Source organism: Lepidochelys kempii, chromosome 4 (genome assembly GCF_965140265.1).
Source record: "Lepidochelys kempii isolate rLepKem1 chromosome 4, rLepKem1.hap2, whole genome shotgun sequence".
Lineage (NCBI taxonomy): Eukaryota > Metazoa > Chordata > Testudines > Cheloniidae > Lepidochelys > Lepidochelys kempii.
Window position 1 is genome coordinate 18,434,681 of NC_133259.1, and position 25,512 is coordinate 18,460,192.

General features: G+C 40.5%; 1 protein-coding gene across 23 annotated transcripts in view; it reads right to left on the minus strand.

Annotated features, from left to right (window-relative positions):
* Positions 1-25,512, minus strand: part of MAPK10 (mitogen-activated protein kinase 10) — a 266,175-nt gene that overhangs the window by 23,742 nt on the left and 216,921 nt on the right. For 19 of the 23 annotated variants that reach the window (XR_012158459.1, XR_012158458.1, XR_012158454.1 and 16 more), the window contains 4 exons: positions 25,259-25,441; positions 21,604-21,728; positions 7,683-7,715; positions 1,231-1,294 (listed from right to left, as the gene is read on the minus strand). Coding sequence is in view for 17 of the 23 variants with exons in the window: in XM_073340583.1 (XP_073196684.1) it covers positions 1,231-1,294; positions 7,683-7,715; positions 21,604-21,728; positions 25,259-25,441 (405 nt within the window). In the remaining 6 variants the exon portion in view is untranslated. The remainder of the gene's footprint in view (positions 1-1,230; positions 1,295-7,682; positions 7,716-21,603; positions 21,729-25,258; positions 25,442-25,512) is intronic. The other 4 variants (XM_073340581.1, XM_073340589.1, XM_073340580.1 and 1 more) reach the window with 1 other exon arrangement.

Genomic DNA, 25,512 nt, shown 5'->3' on the forward strand with positions numbered 1-25,512 from the left:
ATGCATTATAATGATTTAACACTGGCTGCATGGGCCAGTCTTTAAAACATACAAACTGGGAATGAAGCTAAACATTTCCAGACGATTATGTAATAAAAGAATGTGAGCATTATACCAACATTCTTCCATGCCTGCTTGCTGCCTGTGTAACCATTTCCCATTTGTTTTTGCTTGTTTCTTTTTATTTCTCACACTCAGCCCTCTTTTCCCCTACTTGAGAGGAAGAGCGTTTAAGAGCATTCTACCAGCATTCCACAATCTCATTTTGCCTACTTGAGCTTTAGTAAGTCTTTCCGCTCTATCTATCCAAGTTCGCTTTTTGTGTGTGTGCTTTTTAGACATATATAGGAGAGTATAATAGCTAAACTGCTTTGATGTTGCATTATTTATAACTAGGGCTGGGGCACAGTAACTTTAATGCTGTTTATCCTGGGCCAGATTCTGACACCTTACCCCTCTGAATAGTACCTTATTCCACAAATAGTCCCCTTGACTTCCGTGAGTATCAGAATCTAGCCCTTTGGTCTTTGCTAAATAGTACCTGATGTATCAAGCAATAAGAACTATAATGTACAGGGCCTATTTTTGTCATCCTTACTCATGTCACACAAGTAGCCCCCAGGAAATCAATGCATCTATTCACACAGTAAGGCACTACTCAATATAAGTAAAGATGACAAAATCAGGCCCAGTATGAGCAATGCCATGTGGTTTCAAATGAGTATGGCATTCCTTTCCACTTCCTGCCCTGAAATATTGTATAGTGTTAGGGTACTGTTAAAACAACTGTGATTCTCCAAACCCAAGATGGCTGTATTTCAGCAGTGAATGGACTGAATCCCAGGGTTGGTTAAATTTGTAGAGCATCCTTTGGGATGAAATTCACCTGTATGCAGTGGGACCAACATGAGGCTTTATGTACCACTTTAAACCCTATTTAAGACCTATTGCTGGTCCCTTGCATAGGGCAGAAATTTCACCCTATAGAACTATCATCATCAGGCTACGAACTACTGTAAAACAGAATTTGTTCACAGATCAAATATACTACTTATTGGTGTGGTTTTTAACTCCTTTGGAGACTACAGGTGTAACTCTAGAAGCTTCATCTATATTTACCAACAAAGTATCAGTACACAGGGCTAAACTGACTTCAAAGAAGTTATTCTGGATTTGTACTGCTACATCTGAGAGTAGGATTTTGTCCATATATCTTTAAAATGGGATTACCTTTCCATTCCTCAATCGTATGTTCTCTTTCATCCAGCTGTTTATCATATATCTGAGGAGGAGGCTGTAGAGTAGAAACAAAGAGAGGTCAACAGGCTATTCCTTTATATTAGTAAGTAAATACATAGTAAGAATTTCTGAATGTTTTTATACTTGATTATTAAAGGGCTAAAATTCCTGGAAATCAGCAGCTCATATCAAAGAACCCGGCTGCTTCTTTGCTCATTCCACCCCTCACCTGTAGTAAGTACCCCTACAGTGAATGTATCCTGAAAGCCATGCAATCCTGCCCTGCAATTATGTTATTCAAATAATCAACACTGGCAGGAATGACGTTGCAGCATCAGCCAAAATCTGCATTCGTGATGCTGGAATGTTTTAACCAGAATACAGTGTTTAAAGGCAAGGCTTCAGGAATTCAGCCAAAAGCAGAGAAGTATCAACTGGGAGTGGTCCAGGTGGCAACAGACCTGCCTTACCTGTGGACTCCACATTTTGATTGATTTGAGAGGCATTCGGGTATGCTGAAAGGCAGCATGGTCTAATAATTACAGCATGAGACTGGGAACCAGGAGCTTTTGAACTTGACTCTTGGCTCCCTTCATGGCCTTGACAAAGTCATTTGACCTCTCTGCCTCATTTTCCCATCTGTAAAATGGGATGAATAGTACTCACCTGCCTGACCTGAGTGTTGCGCCATGCCATGAAGATTTAAAGTCTGATAAAAATGTGAAATGTTGTCTGAGATTTTTCAAACCCAGTTAGCAGATTTCATCTGCAAACCAAGATGACTTTAGGAAGGTCACACTTTTTTTCCCCTCTTCTCATTGTTCTCTGTGTGCCCAAACCCACTTCCCCAGGAAGAGAGAGGATACCCACAAGAATTCTGCAAATTGGTAATGTATTCAGTTTCCAAGCAACACACTGAACCGTGAATTCATAATCTCCAGTCATTATATTGTCAAAATTGTCCACGTCTTGTGTAACTCTCCCTCCCCAGGCAGAACAATCTGGGGAGGGAGGAGTTAGCCAGCTGTGTAAGTACTACTGGCCTTTTCAACAGAGATTGCATCCCCAGTATCAGCTTCCATGGCTGCAGAGTCCAAGTGGATCATGGGCTCTGCCCAGCTGGTTCTGCACAACTAATGCATCTGGGCCCACGATTTGTCCATGATGAATATTTGAATTCCCTACCATCTTCATTCCGTACCCCAGTGTAGATATGTAAGAATAATGGATTGTTTGGTTTGCTGACAATTCCCCCTCTCCCACCAGTAAAAATATATTACGGTTTGGGCTCAACCTGAAAATGTGTTTTAAATTTTTCAGCACATAAAAATTAATTTCAGATTGAATAAATGTTTCATGCTGACAGAAATCAAAAAGTTTTGCTTTGATTTCAACCATTTAAAAATTGATTTTTTAAAAATAAAATGAAAGAAAATTTCAAAATAAAAAGTCATTTTGTTTCAAACATGTCAGAATGAAATGCTTCAATTTGTCAGACTTTTTTTTAAGTTTGTGGGGTTCCCCCAAAAACCAAATTTGGCAAAACCAACACAAATTCACAAAATATTTCAGTGTCACCAAATCTGCATTTTTTTTGCCAAAAAATATTTTGGCTGAAAAATGTTGCCCAGCTCTACCCCAATGATCTAGAAAAACAAAGAAAGTAATCATAAGACATCCATGAGAATTATCAGTGTGATGAATCTTGTCTGGATTTGACTCATACATTCATCTAGCATTTTTGCCAAATTTATCTTTCTAAAGAAACAAAGGCTGGATTTGGGACATTTAAAATGGCTGCTGCCACACGGTAGAAGCTGTTTTTACTATAACCCAACCAGCCCAACTAATCCCTCTTACTCCACCACTCCTCTCACCTGGTAGTTTCACCTCAGAGAGGCATTTTTAATTGCTGAGACACTCTTCTGCCTTCCTTTCTGACTCCAAACACCCTCTCCCACCAAATCCTTCTGAACACCCGGCCTGCCCCAAATGCTCCCCTATTATGGAACTCTCCTGCTACCCTCCCTCACAACAGACACAACTTCCCAGGGACCTTCTTTGTCTTCTCTTCCTTTCTGCTGTGGCACTTTTCATCACTCTCCTCAGCCTCAAGGCCCGTCTCCCCTTCAATATGTGAAATCCATTCTCAGTATCAAAGAGGCCAGATACACAGGGTGCAATGATTCCAACAGTATGGAACTGCGAGATTAATAACTATCATATGCCATCAGATAGGAGGTTGTGCTGTCTAGCATCTGTAATGCAGTATGGGGAGTGGGTAAAATAGATACCCTTTCATCCCCAAGCTCTCTCTAACATATGTTCACTTGTCATTCACTGAGAAAGCAGAGCTTTGCTGCAAACACCTTGGATGAGTCTGTTGGATGAATTAGCCAGGAACAGCATGGCAGCTGGAGCCACAATTGGCTGTGTCAGAGGCCCAGTGTCCCAACTTGGACAGCTGCTGCGGTTGCAATTGGTTGGGTCAATGGATCCTTGAGCTGCCTGGATTTTCCCACAATAAGATGCCTAGAAGAGAGACCATGGGTACAGGGGAGGTTCTTTTAATTCCTTCCTGCAGCCTACTCAATATCATGCTTCTCTAAGTCATGTAGCAGGACCAGCCTTCTCGACCAGTTGATGATCTACTATGAATTAGTAGGTCCAATCCCAACCAGCTGCTGACCCCATTGCCTCCCTTTATAAAGGTTCTTAGGATCATCAATATAGAGCCAAGGATGAGCTGGGAGAATGGGCTTTCTTCTTCACCAACACCTCCAGGAGTTTCCAGGAGCATCGTGGGAAGGCGACCATTGTGTTCCTATCAGCACTATCCAATACCAACCACACAATCACTGGGTTGATGATATCTGGTTAACTGGAGAGTGAAATTTTTGTCAAAGGATTTTGGGACCATCATTCCAACAGAGGCTCTGCTTGCAGCAGAAGCGGCTGAGGGTGTCAAAGGAAAGTACGGCAGAGTGACCTCTGTGGAGGTGCAGGAGCAGGTGAATACAGTAGAAGGGACCAAAATTCAAGTACGGGTGCTCTCATGCACAATGGCCCAATCCAAAGCCCACTGGAGGCAATGAAAGATAACTTCAGTTGGTTTTGGATTAGGGCTAGAGGTAAGAGAAACTCCTGTATCTTTGTTCTGTCACAGACAAAGACCTCCATCTCCAGGTCTGGTTAGTCAGGGCAGCTAACGAGAGCTAGCTGCTTGGAGGCCACTGAAGTGGTGACTGTGGCAGGGAGAGAATCATTAAGCAACTCACACAGCTTCTCTACAGGTGACAGCTGCCTTTGCTGCAAGGCTGTGGGCGGGAGATGAGCTGTGCAACCGTAACTCTGTCCCCTTGTGCACGTGCATTATGAGACATGTTTTTTTCTTACACAATCATATATTTCTCAAATAGTCTAAAACACACAAACATACAGTGTAACATGAGATAATTCTCCTAATTTAGGAATGTGAGAGTCGTATTTTCTATTATTGGGTTTGTGCTGGAGAAACAGAGTCCATGGAAGTCTTTTCTACAAAAAGAGCCATTTCCTCATCTGCTGCATGCCACACAGTATACACAGTGAACGATGCAACAGCAGTGCCTTTTTCAATGGACACTTGAAGCCTTCCCTCATTCAGTGTGCGCTTTACCCCATGGTATACGAAGCAAGGCTTTTATAGGATTGCCGGGTCTACATGCAGGTCTGCCAAAGCTATACTTCAGGAGATTTGTCTGTGACCTGAGGTGAGGTCTGAGGTACCTAAGCGGATTTGGTTGTGACCTGTGAGGAGGCCACAGTGGCTCAAGCAGGTGGCCAGGTTGGAGCCTAAGCCACATGGTGAAGGGGGAACATTGGGAGCTTTGGCTGTGACTTGCAATGGGGCTCTGCTGTCTCTGCAGGTCACTTGTGCAGGTCAGATAAGAGCTTTTGACTATATGGAATGATGTTATTGTTAATAAAGCCATGATCTTTGTTTTCCACACAAACACATCTTTGTCCCTTATTACAGCCTGGCCTGCAGCAGCTAATCACCCTGAAGCTGGTGCTAGATTCAGTCAAAGCCACTGAAATCCCTGCTGGAGACATCTCTTTACTGCTGATCATGGCATTGTGAAGCTCACGACTCAACCTAAGAATGAGAATTCTAGCCTCACCAGTGACAACGGGAATGCTGTGAACCAGGGTCCTCCAGATCAGCACGCCTGACAGACTGTTGCTCAGCCACCTTGCCAGTTCTACAGCACGCATTTTCTAATGAGGAAGTGTGGAGATCACTTGGGAAGACAAGACAGACAAGGAAATCCTCGAGGCCTATGAATTCACATAAGAGCTACAGCGGCTGTCTGCTTCATTAAGCTGCTTGCTCTAGGTTTTGGGTGGTGGTTGCAGGGGGATACATGTGGGTGAGCTGTAGTCTAAATCACATCAGCAGAACTACTGTGTGTCTGTCAGAGAGACAGGAGAAAAGTAGAGAAGAGTAATTGGGAGAGAATATCCCATGATTACCTTCCTTTGTGAAGAGCTCTGGGGAACGGCTTGCAAAGAACACAGGCAGTGGTTAACATAGATTGTAACAGGCAGGGAAGCTCTTCCCATGCCATCCAAGGAGAAGGAGGAGTGTTGCTCCCCCAAGTGAGAGAGAACAGAGGGGGCTTGCCCTCTGTTTTAATGCATGGAATTAAGGAGTAAAAAGGAAGGGGTGTTCTCAAGCACATTATCTGCCCCACTTCCTCACAGAATCAACATATCTTTGGCTAGTGTCTCTGCTAATTTACGCCACCCGATGTCTCAAGCAGGTTAATGTTAATGTAAGAGGCTACAAGAATGGCAGCAAGATTTATTTTACAGACCAACATATTCTGGGAATTGAAGTATTTTGGGGGGATCAGGCACAACTTAATCTAACCCAATATCAAATGCCTATTTAGCTGACAAGGTAGTCAAAGATAAGTGACTAAACTCCAGATTTCACACTACTAGGGTTCCAGATACTCCAGCCGGTTCACCTGTTCCAATGCTGTATCAGCAGTTACATTACTAACCTCTATTTTTAGAATTTTAGAACTCTGCTATAAAATTTGGCTCTTGGCAGAAACTTGGCAGGCAGGGATAACTAATATTCAGCATGAGGATAAGATATTAAGCTTGTGATTCCCATTAGCATTAGCATGGGATGAATCCCTGATCATTACGCAGAACATTTACTCTATAATCTGCATAGTGTCTGCAGCGTACAGGTGAATTCAACTGGGCGACATAGGGGTGCAGGGCTCTGCCCAGGGGAGATCCATTTGCAGGATCTACCCCTAAGAATGAAAACTATGGGCCAGATTGTAGAGTGGCCACCTGTAGAGTAACACATTTACTCCAAAAATGGCCTCCTTCATTTCAGTGGGACTGCAAGGGGGAGATTTGCAGAAGGCATACAGGGAGTTAGGACACCCAGTTAAGTCAATGCTTAGCATGATGATCAGGGATCTGTTCATGTGATTCACACTAATGCTAATGAGAATCATATAGCTTAATAATAATAATACTTAAGAATAATGATAATCACGCTGAATATTAGTTACCCCGGGCTGCCAAGTTTACGCTGAGCTAAATTTTATTGCTGAGTTCTAAAAATAGAGGTTAATAATGTCTGTGTTGACACAGCACTGCAACAGATAGAGCAGCTGTAGTATCTGGGACCCTAGCACGGTGTGAAATGGGTGCCTGAGTGTGAACCTTTGTGCCTTTCATAATCTGCCCCTAAGGTACTATTCAGTGTCAGGAAGGGCTTATTTAGACACAATATTTATAGCAATTTAACTATATTCGTTTAGAAACCAATCCAGTTAAATTGGGGCAACTCTTCAGTGTGTGCAGTTATACATATATAAAGGTCCTTATAAATAAACCATTGTGATATAACTACCTTTATGCCAGCATCCCTGTGTCCACATTAGGGGGTTACACCACTTCCACTGTATCAGTTTCTAAACAGGTATAGTTAAATTGGTACAAACACTGAGTGCAGACCAGCCCTAAGGGTGGCAGCATCTAGCTTTATTTAGGATAACCATTTTATCCCCCAAATGGGTTGATTTTTAAGATGTAAAAGTGGCAACAACAACGAAGAATGGAATCTATTTTGGGTAGTGCAGGTTTTTGGTTTTGTTGGTTGACATGTTGGCACATGTATACAACGAATAGTAGTTTGGTTTGGTTGGTTGACTTTTAGTTTTTGGTTTTACATTTTATTAAAAATTATGCATTTTAAAATAGTTTAACGGTGTATTCAATTTTCCTTGCATTTAATAACAATTTCTACAAAAGAGAGTAAAAAACCTAGCCATTTATTTTCTCACATCATTTAAGCAACTTTTTTTCTATACATGATGTACCTAATTGATGAGATACACAAACAGGAGACAACTGTATCCAATAAATACCTTTTTTAAGTCTGGTGAGCAGAAAACACTCCACTATGGAAAAAAATGAAAGGAAAGTTAATAAACACCAAGTTTAAGCAGGTACCCAGATGCTAGTGAACTCTCCCTTCCCTACCACATCCATCTGAATGTAGTCATAGTTACCGCTGGTAAGGGTACGGGAAAAAGAATGAGACTGACAGCCCTTTCCTCCTACTTAGCCAAATTCTGCCCTCAATGGGATGACACCCATGTCTCTAGAGAGTTAATACCCAGCACAGTAAAGATCTTGGGATTGACTGGAACAAGCCCATGCACTGTAGTTGTTCACAGGATCAGGCAATCTGGCTTGGAAGCTATAGAGCTCTGTGCTGGGCAACTATAAAGTTATCGTTATGTGAATACTGGAGGCAGGGGAGGCTCAAAATATTAATGGTGTGAGGTTAAACAATCTGTTTAATGGTTTGGCTTCTCATAAAGGGGTGCAAAATAAAAAAAACTTTTCATTTTGCAACATTTCAAGTTGTGATTTTTTTAAAAAGTCTTAAAATGTATCACTAGTGAAAGGTGCTAGAGTGAGACCCCTGGAGAACTGAATTTCCTTCTTTAGCCACAGAACAAACGTGCAGGGGCAATGGCAATGCATGTTTTCCTGACGCTACCCCGCCAGTGTTCCTGGATTGGGATGAACCCTCCCTGTAGGTGACAGGGCAGAGGAGTACAATATCCCTCAGAAATCTACCAGCAATTTGTTTGGCTAAAAAGGCTTTTTGTAATTATTATAAAAGGGAGAGAACAGAGGGAGGGAAAACAGGAACATTTCTTTGGCAGAACGTAACTCAGATGCTGATGAACAGGAGACCTAACTCTAACCTCCCCTGTTCAAAACAACTTCTAAAGCCAAGGATACATAAAATCCCACTAGACATCAGGCAGACTAAACCAAAAGCTGCATTATAGGACACCAGCAGAAGTGTTTTGAAAGTCAAAGCTAGTGTGCAGAGTCACTCAGATGGCAAATGAAACCAGCAGCTCTGAAGAACACAGAAATATACCTTCTTCATGAATAATTTAAACACACCAGGTTAAAACACACTCAGGCAGACAGCATCTGATAAAAACTAGGGAACACACAGAAAACGGAACACCAGATTTGGGGCTTTATCATGGAAAATATAAATACAGGATGACAAACCTATAGCGTACAAAAGATATCTGTACAGACGAAAACAATGTTTTGAGTGAAGTTTTGGCCAAAGAGAGAATGGGCCAGTGGAGAAGTAATATGCAACTTGGGAGTTATCATGATAAGGTACAATAAACAGAATATCCTAGATGTGGATGAAACAGAGGCGAGAATAATATTTTCACCTGGTAGGAAAAATATAGCAGTCTGAGAAAGAAATATATACTGTTTATTCACAGTGGTTATAGTCCAAATGTTGAAGAAAAATTAACTACCATAATATTAAAGGTTTCAGAGTAACAGCCGTGTTAGTCTGTATTCGCAAAAAGGAGTACTTGTGGCACTTGTGACAGCTGTAGCTCACGAAAGCTCATGCTCAAATAAATTGTTTAGTCTCTAAGGTGCCACAAGTCCTCCTTTTCTTTTTGCATAATATTAAAGTAATATAATGATATATGCTTATAATTAGAAGTTAAACTGACACTTATTCCACTGAACACATGGGAAAGATGATCTTGGGGCTACAGCAGAGAAATGGAAGTTAAGTGATTTGGATTCTAATTCTGGGTCTGCAATGGATTTTCTGTAACCTTAGGAACTCGCTTTACCTCTTTGAGCTTTGGTTTCCCCACCCATGAAATAGGTGCAATGCTATCTACCTCACAGGGATGCCATGAGATTTATTTATGCCTATCACTGCTTTTTGGAGGAGTGGGTTATATATGTGCAGAGTATTATTGTGGGGCCTGATCAGGCAGACCTTACACCCGCTCGTATCCCAACTTCAGTAGGAATTTAGCACACAAGGAAGATAGAACTGTTTACATGGGCAGTGAAACTCCCATTTCAATCCCAAATAATCTATTGAGTCAGATGAAGGCTCACAATGGTTCTGGTCCAGATTTTTACCAACACTCAGGCTCCTCATGAAGCATGATACATTAAGAACTGAGTAGTCAAACTAAAGTTCAGCTCATGTCTGTCATTACAAAGTAATCTTAGTTCCTATACTAATATAAGCTACCAATGGCTATTAGCCAGGATGGGCAGGGATGCAAAGCCATGCTCTGAAGTGTTCCTAGCCTCTGTTTGCTAGAAGATGGGAATGAGTGACAGGGGATGGATCACTTGATGATTATCTGTTCTGTTCATTCCCTCTGGGGCACCTGGCATTGGCAGGAAAACAGGATACTGGGCTAGATGGTCTGACCGAGTATGGCCGTTTTTATGTTCACACCACCTCATGTCACTAAAATAGAAGATCTAATCTCCATTTGCTGTAAAACATACATCAATATTACACCAACCTTACTGCTGGGGAAACTGCCCTAGTATCTATTTATCTATACTGCCACCTATTGAAGGCAGGTGGCAGTATACGGAGCAAACGATTAAGTGTTTGATGGGCAGGAATTGTCCACACTGTGAATATTACAGGAAAAATGCTCCCACCATTTACCTAGAGAACAGAAAAAAGTTGGTTGCTGAGACTGTAAATGGGGATTTAGGTGTTCAGTTAAAACACAGTTGAAATATTACCAGTGTCCGCATCAATGCATTTTACCTTTATGTTCAGGAGATGGGAAAGACCTATGTTGTTTTGATCCTATCACTGAAGCACAGACAAAACTTGATTCAGTCTAAGGGAATTTTGATTTTGAATGGGTTTGTGCCTGCATATTAAACCAATTTCTAAACCATTAGGGATTAGGGTGACACCTTCATGGGGGGAGGGCAGATTACCCCCACATCTGCCTATTGTGAGGGTTTCTTGCTCCTTCCTCTGGAGCTTTCAGTGCTGGACATTGTAAGAGACAGAATGTTGGACTAGGTGGAGCATGAGTCTAATCTAGTATGGTAATTCCTAAATTCCTGTTTTCTACACACATTCACATGCACATGTGCACACACACGCACACACAGATTATCTGGGGGAGGGGGAAATGCTTATTTTAATCAAAGATTGGTTGTGAATATAAATGACTCTAATAAAGGATAGGGTGATTCAAATCAGTTTCAGAATAGCTAGGAACACTTCGCTTTGGCTGATTCTATGACGCTACCCACAGAAGTACTGTAACCATTTTGACGGAGTCGGAACCAGGATCCAAAAGTGTTAATAAGTTAGAAATAAGTCTATCTGGAATAACTTTAGGAACCAAGATCCAGCCCACCCACACAGACATTCCACAAAATCTGTGGCTCAGAAACTGTGATAAACCTGTTTCTAAACATCAGCAAAACAAGTTTGCTACAGAGCTATTGAAGGTTGAGAAGTCTGGTTGGCATTTTTGGTTGTCTTTCTGCACAGAGTTCCACGGGAGAGCCAAACTGCTGTGCGACCTTCACTGTAAGTGAACAGCACTTCTTACAAGTAATAATATCTATTTCCCTCTAGTTAGCAAGCGGTCATGGCTTTGCATTCAAGGAAGACTACAAGATGCTAAGCATATTAAGCCTGTCAGAAGGAGAAGGTAGTTGCATTTCTACGATCTCCCATTCCCATTATAGTCTTTGCCATTAGAATGAGATCAGAATTTTATTGGCCCCCATATATTGTGTAAAAGACCATAAACTTTTAATAGACTTACAAAAAGCGATGGTAGCAGGCTTAGTATTCTAGATATTTGACTAGACAGATCATGCATACCTCTTCCTTATACATTCATAATGCTGTAAATCTGGGAGAGACGCACAGGGTCATTATCTCTAGGTTAAACTTTGACAAAATCCTCTGCTTTTACTCCAGACATGAAGCTGTCTTACTCATTGTCTGGCCGTGAATAAGCTAAAGCAATTTCAGGGGGGTTCCTTCAATTTTCTCCAGGAGAGGCACCCCACTGGGGCATGTCACACTGGATTATAGCTGTCACAATGGGTTATGTCAAGTGACATACAGCACTTTTAAAAACAACTCTTCTCCTGATCAGGCAGACTATTAGAGTTACCTCAATCCTCACTTTAAACAAAGAAAGCTTATCAAGAGCTACAAACAGAAATCAATTCACTGACCTGAGCTAACATGACACATGCCAAGATCATAAATGCTAGTAGGGAAATTTAAAAACTCCACCATCAATGCACTTGAGAAGTTCTGGAAAGACAGCATTTTCTAAGAATTTCAGTTGGCTTCAAGTTCTGCCTATTTGCTATAGGGTTTTTTTTTGGGGGGGGGGGAAGGGGGAGGGTTCTGAGGGAGGCTGTGAAGAGCTCTGAAGAGCCGTGCTGTTGCAGTTCTTCACTCTTCCCTACGTACAGCACTGGAGAGCAGACAGTGGATTGACAAAAGGAGAGAGATTAGCTCCTGACAAGAAAGGGTTTGCTCATGGGAATAAAATGAATACCTAAAGGTTTTACAGATGCTGGTATTCTGCAAAGTATTCCTATTTCAGGCTGTGCAGGGTCAATATTGAATTTTAAAATATTATTATAGCCTTGACATTTTTTAAACAGTTGTTGAACACTTCTGCAGTCGGAGATTCAGGCTTTCCCTGAGACAGATATGGACCAGATCCTGCTACTTTTATGCTGAGAAGTACCTCACTCCACAAGAAATCCTGCTGTGAATATGGGTAGCAGAATCAGGCCCTCGGTGAATCTCTCTGCAGCATTCTCAGTCCTCCTCAATAATGATTCAGTGAAAGCTATTCTTATATCTTGTATAACCTATCACTCACTGTATCCTCTGTTGCCAGGTTCCCTCAGGCCCACACACTGCCTGCCTAGCCTGAGAGAGGGCTACATTATACCATTCAGGCACATTATACCACACTGTAGGACAGGTCAAGCTGCAAAGTCTTACAAGAAAGTCCAGGAAGGACTGTGACACAGAAATCCCTCCCAGAACTCACCATCCCAAAGTGGGAGTGTGACCTTTGCACCATTCCTGAGGATGGGGCAGAATGCTTTCCCCTGTACAGCTGGCCATCATTCCCTTTCTTTGCAGCAGGTAGCCCACGTCCAAGGGGGAGGTAAAAAAGAGCTGCTGCTGTACTACCGAAAACATCAGATACACAACTGTATGGGACAGTAATTTGGGATCACTTTCCCCTCATATATCACATAAGAACACAGCATAACTTGCCCTAACCCAAATTACTGGCTGGGTTTGAGCCCAGCAGGTCTAACTATTTAACTCTGCTGTCTAAGATGATGGACAACTGTTCCACGAACACATACACACACAGAGCTGGGTACAAGTATAGCAATGCTAACTATTGACTCTACACCAAATCCTGACATCTTTACTCCTTTCATGGCCATCTCCATTAACAGGGTCCTATTGCTAATTTGTCCCTCTGTGCCCAACAGCTACTGCAATTTATTTAATTTTGCTTGTCTCCATTTCACATCTTTGTCACTTAATAGCTGAGTGGTGGAGAAGAAAAGGAGAATGGGCCATTTGTATTGTTCAGCTGAGGTTAGCCGCTCACAAAGCGCCAAAGCCAAAATTCCGTATTCAGGAATAGATTGTGGGGTCCTGAGTGGGACCACAAGATGCTGTGGGAGAGGATGATGGAAGGACCTTCCTCCAACCTGGCACCCCAGAAAAGGGGCCAGCTGCAGTTTCCATCAGGGCCAGTTGACCATTTTACTACACTAGTAATAATCTAACAGGGGGCAGGATTACCCTGAGTAACACACACCTGCTACGAACCCCTTTGTGTCTCCCTCCATGCTTTTGTCCCACTCTAGTGACTGGTTCACTGAAAAGAATAAGAGTCTACTAACTAGAGCCACCAGTTCATGAAGAAAAACGGATGTCCAGCAAGTGTTCGTGCCAGACAAGGAGGAAGAAGGGAGGATGCATAGTAATAGGCACAGATATTACTTGGTGTGGCTCTGATGGGAGAAAACTGAATGAAAAGTATGCTAGACAGCTAATAAATCTGATTTACAGCTTTGTCAGGAAGGAACCCAGCTATTATTTAAAATCTGGGAGCCATATACATAGTCAAATTCAATGTTCTTTCCTGTGGAAAAGAAGACAGGAAAAGATTTAAAGTGCCCTAGTATGTGTTAAGCTTCCTTATAGTGCTCCCGATCCTCTACCTGATAAATAAATTCTGACACCTTATTGTTCACCTTGAATAAGGTATTATTTAATCCGATTAGGGGTACCTGAATCTGGCCCTTTGACTATAAACATGCCAGCCTTTTCTGCAGGCCCAGAAAGCCAGGCTTTTTTCTTAAATTCTTGTTCATAAACATTTAGTCTCCTAGGAAACAAGGACCTAACCATGCGAGAGATCTGAATTTTGAACCAGGCAACAATCACACAGACTGAATTTTGATGAACAAATGCTCTAAGAACAGTTGTACAAAAAATCCACAGGCCCCAATACCTGTAAAATTCATTAATCAAACAATTGAAAATACTAAGCAAAACTCATAACACTCATGATTATTTCATGGGCAATTCACAAACAGGGGAAAAAAGGCCAAATCCATTAAATTGCTCTCAGTGAACAGTTCAGTTTGTTCTAGTCATATTCAACAGGCAAATGCCCTACTGTGGCTATACTTCAACATAAGCTCATAATGGACTAAGTACAATCACAAAATTATTGCTTCAGGAATATCCTAAACCCTTAATTTCTTTACAAGTCAAATCATTAAAAAAAATCAATGCTAAATCTAAACACAAAGACAGTAGAATAGAATGAAAAAATAAGAGTGTTTTGGAATAGTTTTGAAAGGTAAATGGCAGTGCAGCAGAATTTTGAAAAAGCAAAAATCTATGAATTAGTATATTAGATAATTAAAGGAGCAAAGAGTTAGAATAGTCAAATTTCCAAATCATTAAAGTACCTCAGGGATTACACCTGAAGGATATTCAGTATAAGAGTTTGACAAATGCTGCAAAATATATTCATTTGAAGAAAACTGGGACTTCATTTCTCTGTATTCTCAGTCTCCTTAAATCACTTTCCAGAAGCATTTATGGAAGTGAATTTTTGTTTGCAAGTCTGTTTACAGAAAGAGAAAGCATCATGCCTACCAATGCAAGCAATCTCTTTTGCAGGACTGGGAATCTTTCAGCCAAGGAACAGAAACAATACCATATGATCACACAACAAAAACAGGGACTTAAGTATAACACACTCGCAAATAGTTCACAAGCAATCCTCAGGCTGATATACGTTTGCACAAATCATTTGTCAAATAATTCCAACAATGAACACAAATTCTAAACCTGCTCATGAATAATTCACAAAGAAACATGGAGTCTAAATTTCTTGAATAAAATGTTCTAGACAGTAATATGTTTCATTTGCTTTCTTCCCTTCTTTGATAGAAACAGACTCTCAGCACAGTTAAGATATGCAGTGACAAAAATCAAGACCTTGGTGAAGCTTGTTCCTTAAATGCAAAAGGGGAGAATTTAAATCCATTCAGTGTAAAGGTGAATGATAGGCTTTCATTGACACAGAACCTCTCACATAAGGCATGTTTATCACAAGCTTTACAAACTGTGCCAATAGTAGAAAAGGGAAAAGACTTATAGCTTCTGTATCTGGATTTCAACACACACATTTCTACTGTTTTGGATCTAAGTTTTTGTTACTGTTCATTCTAGACAGGGATCAGCTGCAAAATTTAGATACAGATGAGGATCTGGATTCCAGCCTCACCCTCCGAAGTTCAGGAGGTTTAGAGCCAGAGTGTTGTTTTGGACCCATTGCTGTTGAAAAAGAATCCCTACTGAAATGCACCAGTTGTCTGACACACACCAGTTGTTCCATAGCACACAGTAACAGTAACACTATAGTTTAGGAAGAAAGTGAAGACTGCTTTGTCCAATTAAAATTGGAGGGGGGATTTTAGGTACACAGACTGGAATTATCAACTTCCTATTTGTTCAGGGCACTGGAATTTATATCTCTATTCTTGCAAAAACTGGCCAAGGAAGTTTAATGACCAGAAGTAGTCAGCACCACTTCTACAGCTTTGGTTCAGTGTAGACTGACTCCGGGGCAAGAGTGTCTAATGAATCACCATGGCACTTCCTAGCAAATGTATATTTTCTTTGGAGGTCTGTCATACTAGTATTAGCTAGACCCAAGACCACTGGGCTTACAAGATCTAACAAGGTAACAATTTCCATATCCACTTCATCATGTATATTCAAATGCGATGTTGAAAAATGTTTAGTCATTCACATCCCAAACCTCCACCAGAAACTAAAATACAGGGCAATCAGGTCAGAGAGGGACAAAGTGTATAATGTCACTGCTTTAACCCTGGTACATTATCTTGTATCACAATGGTGAAAAATTACAAGAGGCAGCATTACAACGGAGCAATACAGTTAGCACAACAAAGACCCTTCAGGGAGGCCATAGAACGTGTCAAAGTAGAAACTAACTTGCACAAAATAGTAATTTATAGCACACTCAGTCTCTGCACTATGTTACAACTGCAGAAGATTCTCCAACAAGACAGTTAACATATTCCAAGAGATTTGCATAATCAACATCTAAGGCTGTTGACAGGTTACCAATGACTATCAAAGATTCTGCTATAGCTTCAGCCAAGAGGAAATAAGTCTTTGCAGACTTTAAGCAGGAAAAAAAAAGTGTATTGCCAAAGTTATCATGTGCTGGTATCTTCCTTGTAAATGAACCAAAAGCCATTCTGACACCAGCTTTTTAGCCAAGAGCAGAAAGTTAGAAATTGGATTGATGTTCAGGCAAAAGTGAAACTTTTTTTTTATTTAAGCAACAATTAATGTCTTAAAACAATGCCAAACTACTGGAAGTCGAAGTCAAAGTCAAACTGAGGGTTGATCTACTGGATTCAATACACTCTTCTGAAAGGCATATAGGAAAATGATAGAAAGAACAGATTACTAAAGTGCATGCTGCTGTACAACCCCTCCTCATGCAGACATCCCCTCCCCAGTGTAGATGCAATTCAGTCAGCGACTGCACTTTCTAACGGATGAAGCAAGCAAAATCCAACTGAGATAAATTCTCTCTGGAAAGTAATTACTCAATGACTCACAATTAGCCACTGAAGGTGTGTCAGCAGGAACAGATGGAAATTTAAGGTTTAATAAACGGTCAATAGTAAAATCAAGAGTCATTGGTTTAATTTTCCTCCTGGAAATGAGATCTGTAAATTAAGGCACCCTAGAAGTAGTCAGGCCCTTTCTATACTTAGACACACATGACCTGTACAAAATACAATAAATATTCATTCAATCCATTTTCCGCTATTTATGCTAACGTAATCTTCCTTCCTTTCATATCCGCTATGAACTGAATGAGGTCTCTGAATGATGGAAAAATGGTATCAAATCAGCTCACTAATCATTCACTGCCCAGGTGCTGAGACACAATTCTATAGTGTGCTGCACATGTTGGAAGAACAAGACATAGCATGTCTTAAAGAAGAAATCCTTGTGGCAGGACAGATGGAGATAACAGCTGAGGAAATTGATGTTCAGCAGGTTTGTTAACTACAAGTCAGCTGGGCAAAGAGCTAGAAGTGTGAACAGAAAAGAGACATTCTAAAAAGATGCAATTCAGACACAGACAACAAATTAGAACAAATAACTGGGTCAAAAAAACTGATTGCTTTAAATTTGAACTATCACTAGCCAATGCATTGCTCCTTCTCCACGTAATCCCTCTGTCACGTGAAGTGCTGCAAAGACGCAACACTATGTTCACTTTGGGTCAGATTCTTCCAGACTTACTCACATTGAACAGCACCTTATTCCACTAAAATCAATGGGGGAATTTCTGGAACATGGAATTACTCAGCACAAGTCAGGGTGGCAGAATCTGACCTTTCAATAATAATAGTGTGGGCCTGATTCTCCATTTCCTTGCACCTTATGTAGACATGTACACATTTGCTGAGTGCAAAATGGGCCTGAAATGCTTCCACCAGTGGAAGAGAGCAGAGAAACTGATCTGGTAGAATTTCATACCCACTTTGTTTGCAGTGTTGTTGTAGCCATGTTGGTCCCAGGATATGAGAGAGACAAGGTGGGCCAGGTAATATCTTTTACTGGATCAACTTCTGTTGGTGAAAGAGACAAGCTTTCAAGCTCCACAGAGCTCTTCTTCTTCCACTTTGCACAGGTATAACTGGTGACACAAGGTGAAGGGCAGTAGAGAATCAGGTGCCCACAGATACCTACTGTAACAATACAGTACAACTTTAAATGTGAGACAGTTCCCCTATGCTGTAAACTGCATGGGGCCTCCATTCAAAGGATATCCCCTTTGAAAAGCTTTCTTATTTTAATTAATAATTTTGGACATGAGAAGGATAAAAAGTGATCCGTTGCTTGCTAAATTCACCAGAATCTCTTCTTTTTCTTCAATAGGCACCGGATCAGACCCTTAATGGTTGCCAAATGGTTGCCACTGTGTCCTTGTTGGACATGATGAAAATCAACCAGAAAAGCTTGTTCCATCCATAAGTGCTATGACATTATTGTTCTGACTTTGCATACTGGATTTCAGGGCACTTTCCTCTCTCCCCTGTCCTAGGCTCAGCTCTGTACAGGCTATAAAAAGATAAAGCTTTCCTTGTGGATGTAGATTTTAGTGCAAACTTTCCTAAAGTACAGAGACGGTTTGGATCCAGTATTCCAGTTGTTAACCACCTCTAGTACATGTATTAATCACAAAGATCTGGGAAGACAGTACAAATCTCTTGCTTAGTAAACAATAGTGGGGCTTTTTATACTTTCATATACTTCACAGCTACATGTCACAGCATAAAATGATTCCGTGTTCGCTGATTTCATCCAAAAGCAGAAGCAAAAGTAGCAACGCCGTGAAAAAAGCCACTCTTGTAGCATTCCTAGCTCAATCAAAACCAGAAAATACTGGAAATCTTCAAAGTCAGCATTGCCCTCTGAAATTTTCAACCTTATTTCCTGAGCAAAAAAGGTTTACACAAGCCCCTAAGCATTCCAGGTGCTTATCCAGAATTATCTTCCAAGCCTTTAGAGAATCATGAAGCACAACAATTTCCTTATCCATATTTCTGACCGACAAAGCACAACCAAAGCCGAGGACATAAAAAGTTCCCTTGTGCATTTAAACATTTCTAATTATAATTCAATTCATTGTTATATAACATCGTTCCGAAGCAATTTCTCAAAAGATAAAGTAAGTGGATTAAGTTTTACAATACTGGATACAGTGACTCTCATACAGGCAATAAGTCAAAATGAGAAATAAAATGGACCAGAGCAACAAAAGCCAAAACTGTAATTTACATCTTTATCTTTACAAGTCTTTCTTCTAAAAAAAAAAAATCCCACTTATGGTAATGGTGTGGACAACTAGTGTGAAAATGTCTCTGATGGCTACTGGCATTTCTATCAGTACATCAGGAAATTAGATGAGAAGGATTAGATGACACAGTGGTAAGAAGATCTGGCAGTCATTGCCATTTTGTCACATTACTGATCCCACCACTGCTGCGGCTGGTGGAGCAGGCCTGGAGTCAGCAATGATGGGAGATTGTTCAGAAAGAAGGGTAGAATTGTCACAGTGAGGTGTAAAGGAGGCATATGAGAATGAAACAGAATAAGATGAGCAGGGTTTAGCACAAAACATAGGCTAAGGTGAAGTTCAGGAGAGATAGGAAGAGATGTGGCAACTTGGAAGTTTATGAAAAGGACCTCTATCTCTTCTACAGTTAGAGGAAGCAGTACACCATCCATCAGTGACCTTGAATTGTACAGGGTTGGACAGAGAGGAATGCCCAGACTGAAAGAATGGCGTGAACGAGCAAGGAGAGCGTAGATATGAAGACAGAGAACAAGAGAGTGCAATCAAGTCTATGGGAGTTCCAAAAAGCACTGAAGCCATTCTGAATTAAATTCAGAAATGGGGATGTAATTCAATAAAGATGACCAAGGAAGGGAATGATACCTAGAACAGGCATCTGGAATTGAAATATGCGCATGTTTGTAAATTTGGCAGCATGTCAAATATTTTAATTTTCAGATTAAAATACTATTAAAAAGTAAGCAAAAAAGTCAATAGAAATTAAAGGATATATTCAACTAATTTGTTTAGGGTATAAGGAATAGATGGTGCAAAAGCAAATGTAACTGAAATACAGAGTGTATATATATTTTTTTTCAAAGTACACTAATTTCAGCATGTACAGTAAGATGTTTCATTTGGAACACTTCTGTAATAATGCCTTTAGACTTGGCTTTTCAAGGTGCTAAGTTCCCTTAACTTCCTTAGATACTACATAGATAGTGGTCATTACCTTGTAGGATTGGGCCCTACATTTATCATGTCATCACAGATTTTTTTCATATGAAGATAACTAGTGACATAGCTAAATAATGTCCTGTCATGAGAAATGCTCAGAAGCACCATGTGTTATTATAGCCACACAGTACTATTTCCAATGGAAATAATGTTGCTAAGATGATAATTAAAAACTCACATCTTGATTTTGCACGTAATAGTATGTCCAGACAAATTACTTGGGGGAGAATGTGTTCTTCAGTTGGGCTGGCAGGGGGAATGGTGCATCTGGGACATTGCAATAAATGGAAGAGGACTCAAAGGTCAAGAAGTGGGGAAACCAGCATTACCAAAGAGTAGATAAACATTCTCCAGGACTAGATTTCAGAGTAGCAGCCATGTTAGTCTGTATTCGCAAAAAGAAAAGGAGTACTTGTGGCACCTTAGAGACTAACAAATTTATTTGAGCATAAGCTTTCGTGAGCTACAGCTCACTTCATTGGATGCATAAAAGTGGAAAATGCAGTGAGGATGTTTTTATACACACAGACATTGTAAGGAGAGTGATCACGTTAGATAAGCTATTACCAGCAGGAGAGTGGGGTGGGGGAAGAAAACATTTTGAATTGATAAACACCCATTTTTTCATGGTCTGTGTGTATAAAAACATCCTCACTGTATTTTCCACTTTTATGCATCCGATCAAGTGAGCTGTAGCTCACGAAAGCTTATGCTCAAATAAATTGGTTAGGTCTCTAAGGTGCCACAAGTACTCCTTTTCTTTCTCCAGGACTAGTTTACTGTTGCTTCCCTTTCCTCTAAACTGTTAAAAAGAAGGTTTCCAGGAAGAATGAGAATGAGGAAGGGAAGGAGGTATTCCCTAGGGGAAAGAAACAAGATAAATGTAGCGTTCAGGCTATATGCTAGAATTATGATCACTTTCTCATTCATTGAGAGCAGGAGACTTCAGAAGCAGGATTTTGAGTTCACTAATATGGTGGCTGCGGAAAGTGGCGTCCAGCACATCCCTCAGCCCACACCGCTTCCCGCAGCCCCCATTGGCCGGAACGGTGAACTGCGGCCAGTGGGAGCTGCGATCGGCCGAACCTGCGGACGCTGCAGGTAAACAAAACAGTCCCGGCCCACCAGAGGATTTCCCTGATTGGCCGCGTGCCAAAGGTTGCTGATCCCTGCACTAGGTAATAGTGAACTCTGGCCCCAAATCAAGAAAGCACTTAAATAACCATTTAACTTAAAACATCCTTCAAATCCCACTGACTTCAATGGGACCCAAGCAAGGGTTTAAGAACTTTCCTAGTTGGGAGCTTAGTTTTGCTTCCTGTTTAGTGCTGCCTGTCTCCACCATATGGTATATGTTTACTAGTAAGGTATAATGTAAACTTGAAAAGTCTTGCTTGTTTTTTTCAGGGCATGATTGGTAGGGCTGAAAAAAATATTATGGCTGCATTTTACAGTACTGAGGTGAAAGTAAATTAAATGTCCATGCTTCACTTACCGCCTCCACTTCTGCAGGGTCATACCACACATTAATGTATGGATGCTGTAAGGCTTCATCCACTGATATCCGCTTGGCTGGGTCAATCACCAACATCTTTGACAAAAGGTCCCTGGCTTGGCTGGCTAGAGCAATGAAATCAGAGGAACACAGTGTCAGTACAAAATTACTACATGCAGGTATTGGTTAACTGTTGTAAAAAAATAAGTAGGGCAATTTGTTCCCTCCAGTTATTCTTCATTTGGATGAAATTCTGCCACTCCTCAATACAGCAAGAGATCCAAATATACGCAGAAGATGAATAAAGAGCCAGCACAAGACTTGCACGTTACATAAGTCTCATGTATGCCCTCAAAATTGGTCCAAAAATGCTGATTCATCAAAACAATTTTTTTGTGGGACAGGGTTGGTTTTGATCAAATTTCAACTCAGAATAATTTTGGAGAAAAAGCTTTGAAATTGGCAAAATATTTTGTTTCTGCATGGGCACAAAACATTTTGGTTTTCCAGTTCAAAAGGACTTTTCATTTCAAAATTAAAGCTAATTATATTTTTAAAATATTTTAAAATAAAGTGGGTTGAAAGTGAAATGAAACTGACCCAAACTGATTTAATTTCCAGATTTTTGGTTTGAGATTGATTTTTCTTCCTGATAAGGGATGGGAAACTTTTTCAAGTCCTCAAAACTTTTTGCCGGATAGCTCTAGTCCCAGCTCTATCCCTTTTACTCTGCCCTGGGCTGGCAGCAGGAAGAAGGGTGTTATGGGAGTTCCTACACCAGCTATACATCATCAGCGGTTCCCACTTGCATTGAGGCTTTTCTCCTGGGACCAGATACACTAAATCTGCAGCCAGAAACTGCGAGCTGTGCAGTGCAAATCAGCCATATTGATGACCCTGAGGACCTGGTGTGTGGACCATGGTTTGGGTTTGCAAGATCCCCTTCACTGGGGTTTTTATTCTGGAAAACCAAACCCAAGAACAGGAGTAGCTCTGGAATCCATTTATTCAAACAACAACAAAGTTCTGGGAGTTTGGATAAAAATGTTAGTTTTCTCCCATATCTCTTGAGGAGAGTAATATTGAAATTCTGCCCCTACCAACAAGTATCTTTTCAAGTGAAGAAACATTTTATGGGTCACAGAAAGTAGAATCTCCCAGGGTAGCAATATATGGCGTTCTGATTGCTTGGACATTCACCACCATAGAGATGCTAGATAACATTGTTGATGAAGGCTCTGTCCAAATCCCGATACTCACTCAACTAGTGCTGAAACCAGTGGGCCATATCCTCAGCTGGTGTAAATAAGCATAGCCCCATTTACACTTGTGTTTGACCTCTGTAGGGCTATGCCAATTTACACTGACAGAACATACAGCTCAGTGAGCTTAGTCTTATTTGTCAAGAAAGTTGGAATTTGTCCAGCATGGTGTTGTAACACAGTTGAATATGGCAAGATTTCAGCAAAAGCTCACAATCTGTGAATTCTCTCTCCCTGATAACTAGCTGAATTTTTCCTATTTATAGCATAGGACCTGAATGGAGGCAGTTGTAGCAGTTGCTATGTGAGTTACTATTCAGAGTGCCTGGGAACAAATTAGTTGGTAGTGGCAAATGGAATATGAGATTTAGCCAAGAGAGCAAAGTAACTCTCTATTCATTCTGACAGGAGTTTGAACAAGCATCAGATGGAAATTCATGCTGATGTCTGGCTGGGCAAGTATCCAACAACGAAACAAACCCTAGTACCATGTGATGGTCTATACGAAGTACAAGCCAAAACCTCTAATCTGGGATCAGAGCCCATAGTATTCTGTATTCATAGCAAATATGCTGCCAATCAACCCACAAACTGATTTTTTTTCTTATCCCAGTATTGTTTTTTTCCCCCGACTGTCAATAAATTCACTGCAATCTTTTTTTTCTTTAAAGTTAACCAGATCACTTACTGCTAAGAGTACTGCACATATCATATTAAAACTGCTTTCTTGTTTGAAATCATTTATTATTATCTTACTTTTTATACCATTTGAAGTGGACCTCGAATAGAAAACAAAGAACAAAAATAGATCAGTAACTACAAAAACACAACCCCTTCACCAAATGTATCTTATGTACCCCCAGCACACTACTAAAGGTGACATCAAAGTGACTATATACCATTATTTATTGTACTTTTTAGGAAGGTACGAGGATTCAGGATATAAAAGTACCCTAGGACAGAGGAACCAAACAAGAAATAATCTTAAACACAGACATTCACTCTGTGCTTAAATAAAAGTGTGCTTCCTTTATCCAGGAGATAATTAGTTAACACAGTTTGATCATTATTCTCTGTGCATTAGCCCTAAATCCAATGAAAGACCACTATTCATTTTCTTTGTAGGAGGAGTACAGAAAAGGACTCAATGCATCCAAAAGCATTTGCTCAGACCTTTCACTTTGCTCCCAGATCTCAGACAACAGCTGTGCTATGAAACAGTTGTTAACTGGAAGAGCATTCTGGGTAATGTAATGACATGCAAATTGTAGGTGATTAAGAAACATTATGTGTCACTGCAGCAAGCAACCAGAGGAACCCATGTGTGCAAAATTTATGCACACTAGCAGTTTGAAAAGGTTCCAAAGCTGTGACTGGAAATCTTTTTATACTCAACACACATTAATCATTGTTTCTTATTGAAAGTCAACATCCTGTTCAAGTTTATCATGGCTTCAATTTATGACTATAACCATCTTACCACATGCCACTGCATATATTGTACAATGGAAATATGTAGCCCCACTGTAATTAAGATATCATTCTGCTTCACATACCAAAACCCAGTTGCTCCATTTTTCATAGTCACAAAGCCACTTACAGGCAGATATTAAACTGCAACTACATCAAGAGCAATTTTAGCTGGTGGCATTGATACTTTTACTTTTCTTAGTAAACACACCATCACTTTTGTAGTCAGGGCTCTGGCTGCATTGACAGTTCTTTGTTTACAACAAAAGAAGATTTAATGCCACATTGAGATCTCCTTGGGCTCCAGTATGTCAGAACAAAATTAATAAAAATTCAGGGTTTTCCAAACTTGCTTATGGTTCTATCGGAGTGCATAGCTGTACAGAATGAGTGCCATGAATCTGACATGCTTGATGTATTAATCAACATCAACATACGTACCCTAGAGGCCTGGATGCCCTCGCACCAAATTTCCCTCCAAATCATATTTAGAACTAACTCCTTGCTAGATAAAACCAATGCAAGTGTCTTGGTCATTACAGCACCTGAATCTGATCTGATAAATAAACCCCACAATGTTTTCATGAAAACATCAACTAGCTAAAACATTTTACTTTTTCTTTCTTTACCACACTTTAGATCTCAACCACTTTTTCTTTTCCTCGCATCAAAGAGAACAGTTTTCAATAAACACATGGATGGAGACTAACTTTGCAGACATTAAAAGTGTTGCTCTCTTTTCTTTCTAGTATGTTTTTTTACATCCATGACTCTCCCTCATCTTAGCACTGAGAAAAAAAATTATGACCCACTATATGAAATGTGTTTCAAAGTACACTGAAAATCAATTAATCTCAGCTGGAGAAAAAACATGTTTTATTGTACTTGGTCATACATGCCCCATGCTCCCTCCTTAGACATACCTTTGAGTTTGTTGTGTTCTGAGTCGGCTGGGAAGAGAGAATCTGGGAAAAGTTTGGGGAAAGTGAGACCAGCATACTTAGGTCGGTTCTCAACGTAGTTCCGCACTGTGGGTTGTAGCTTCTTCATGAATTCTGGGCATGGTGTTCCCAGCTGCTCAATTACTTTATTCCACTGGTCAATATCTGAGGAGAGGTAGTTAAGGGGGAAAATGTGCAGCCTACTAGCTTTTTTGTTTGGCTGATTTTTAGCAACC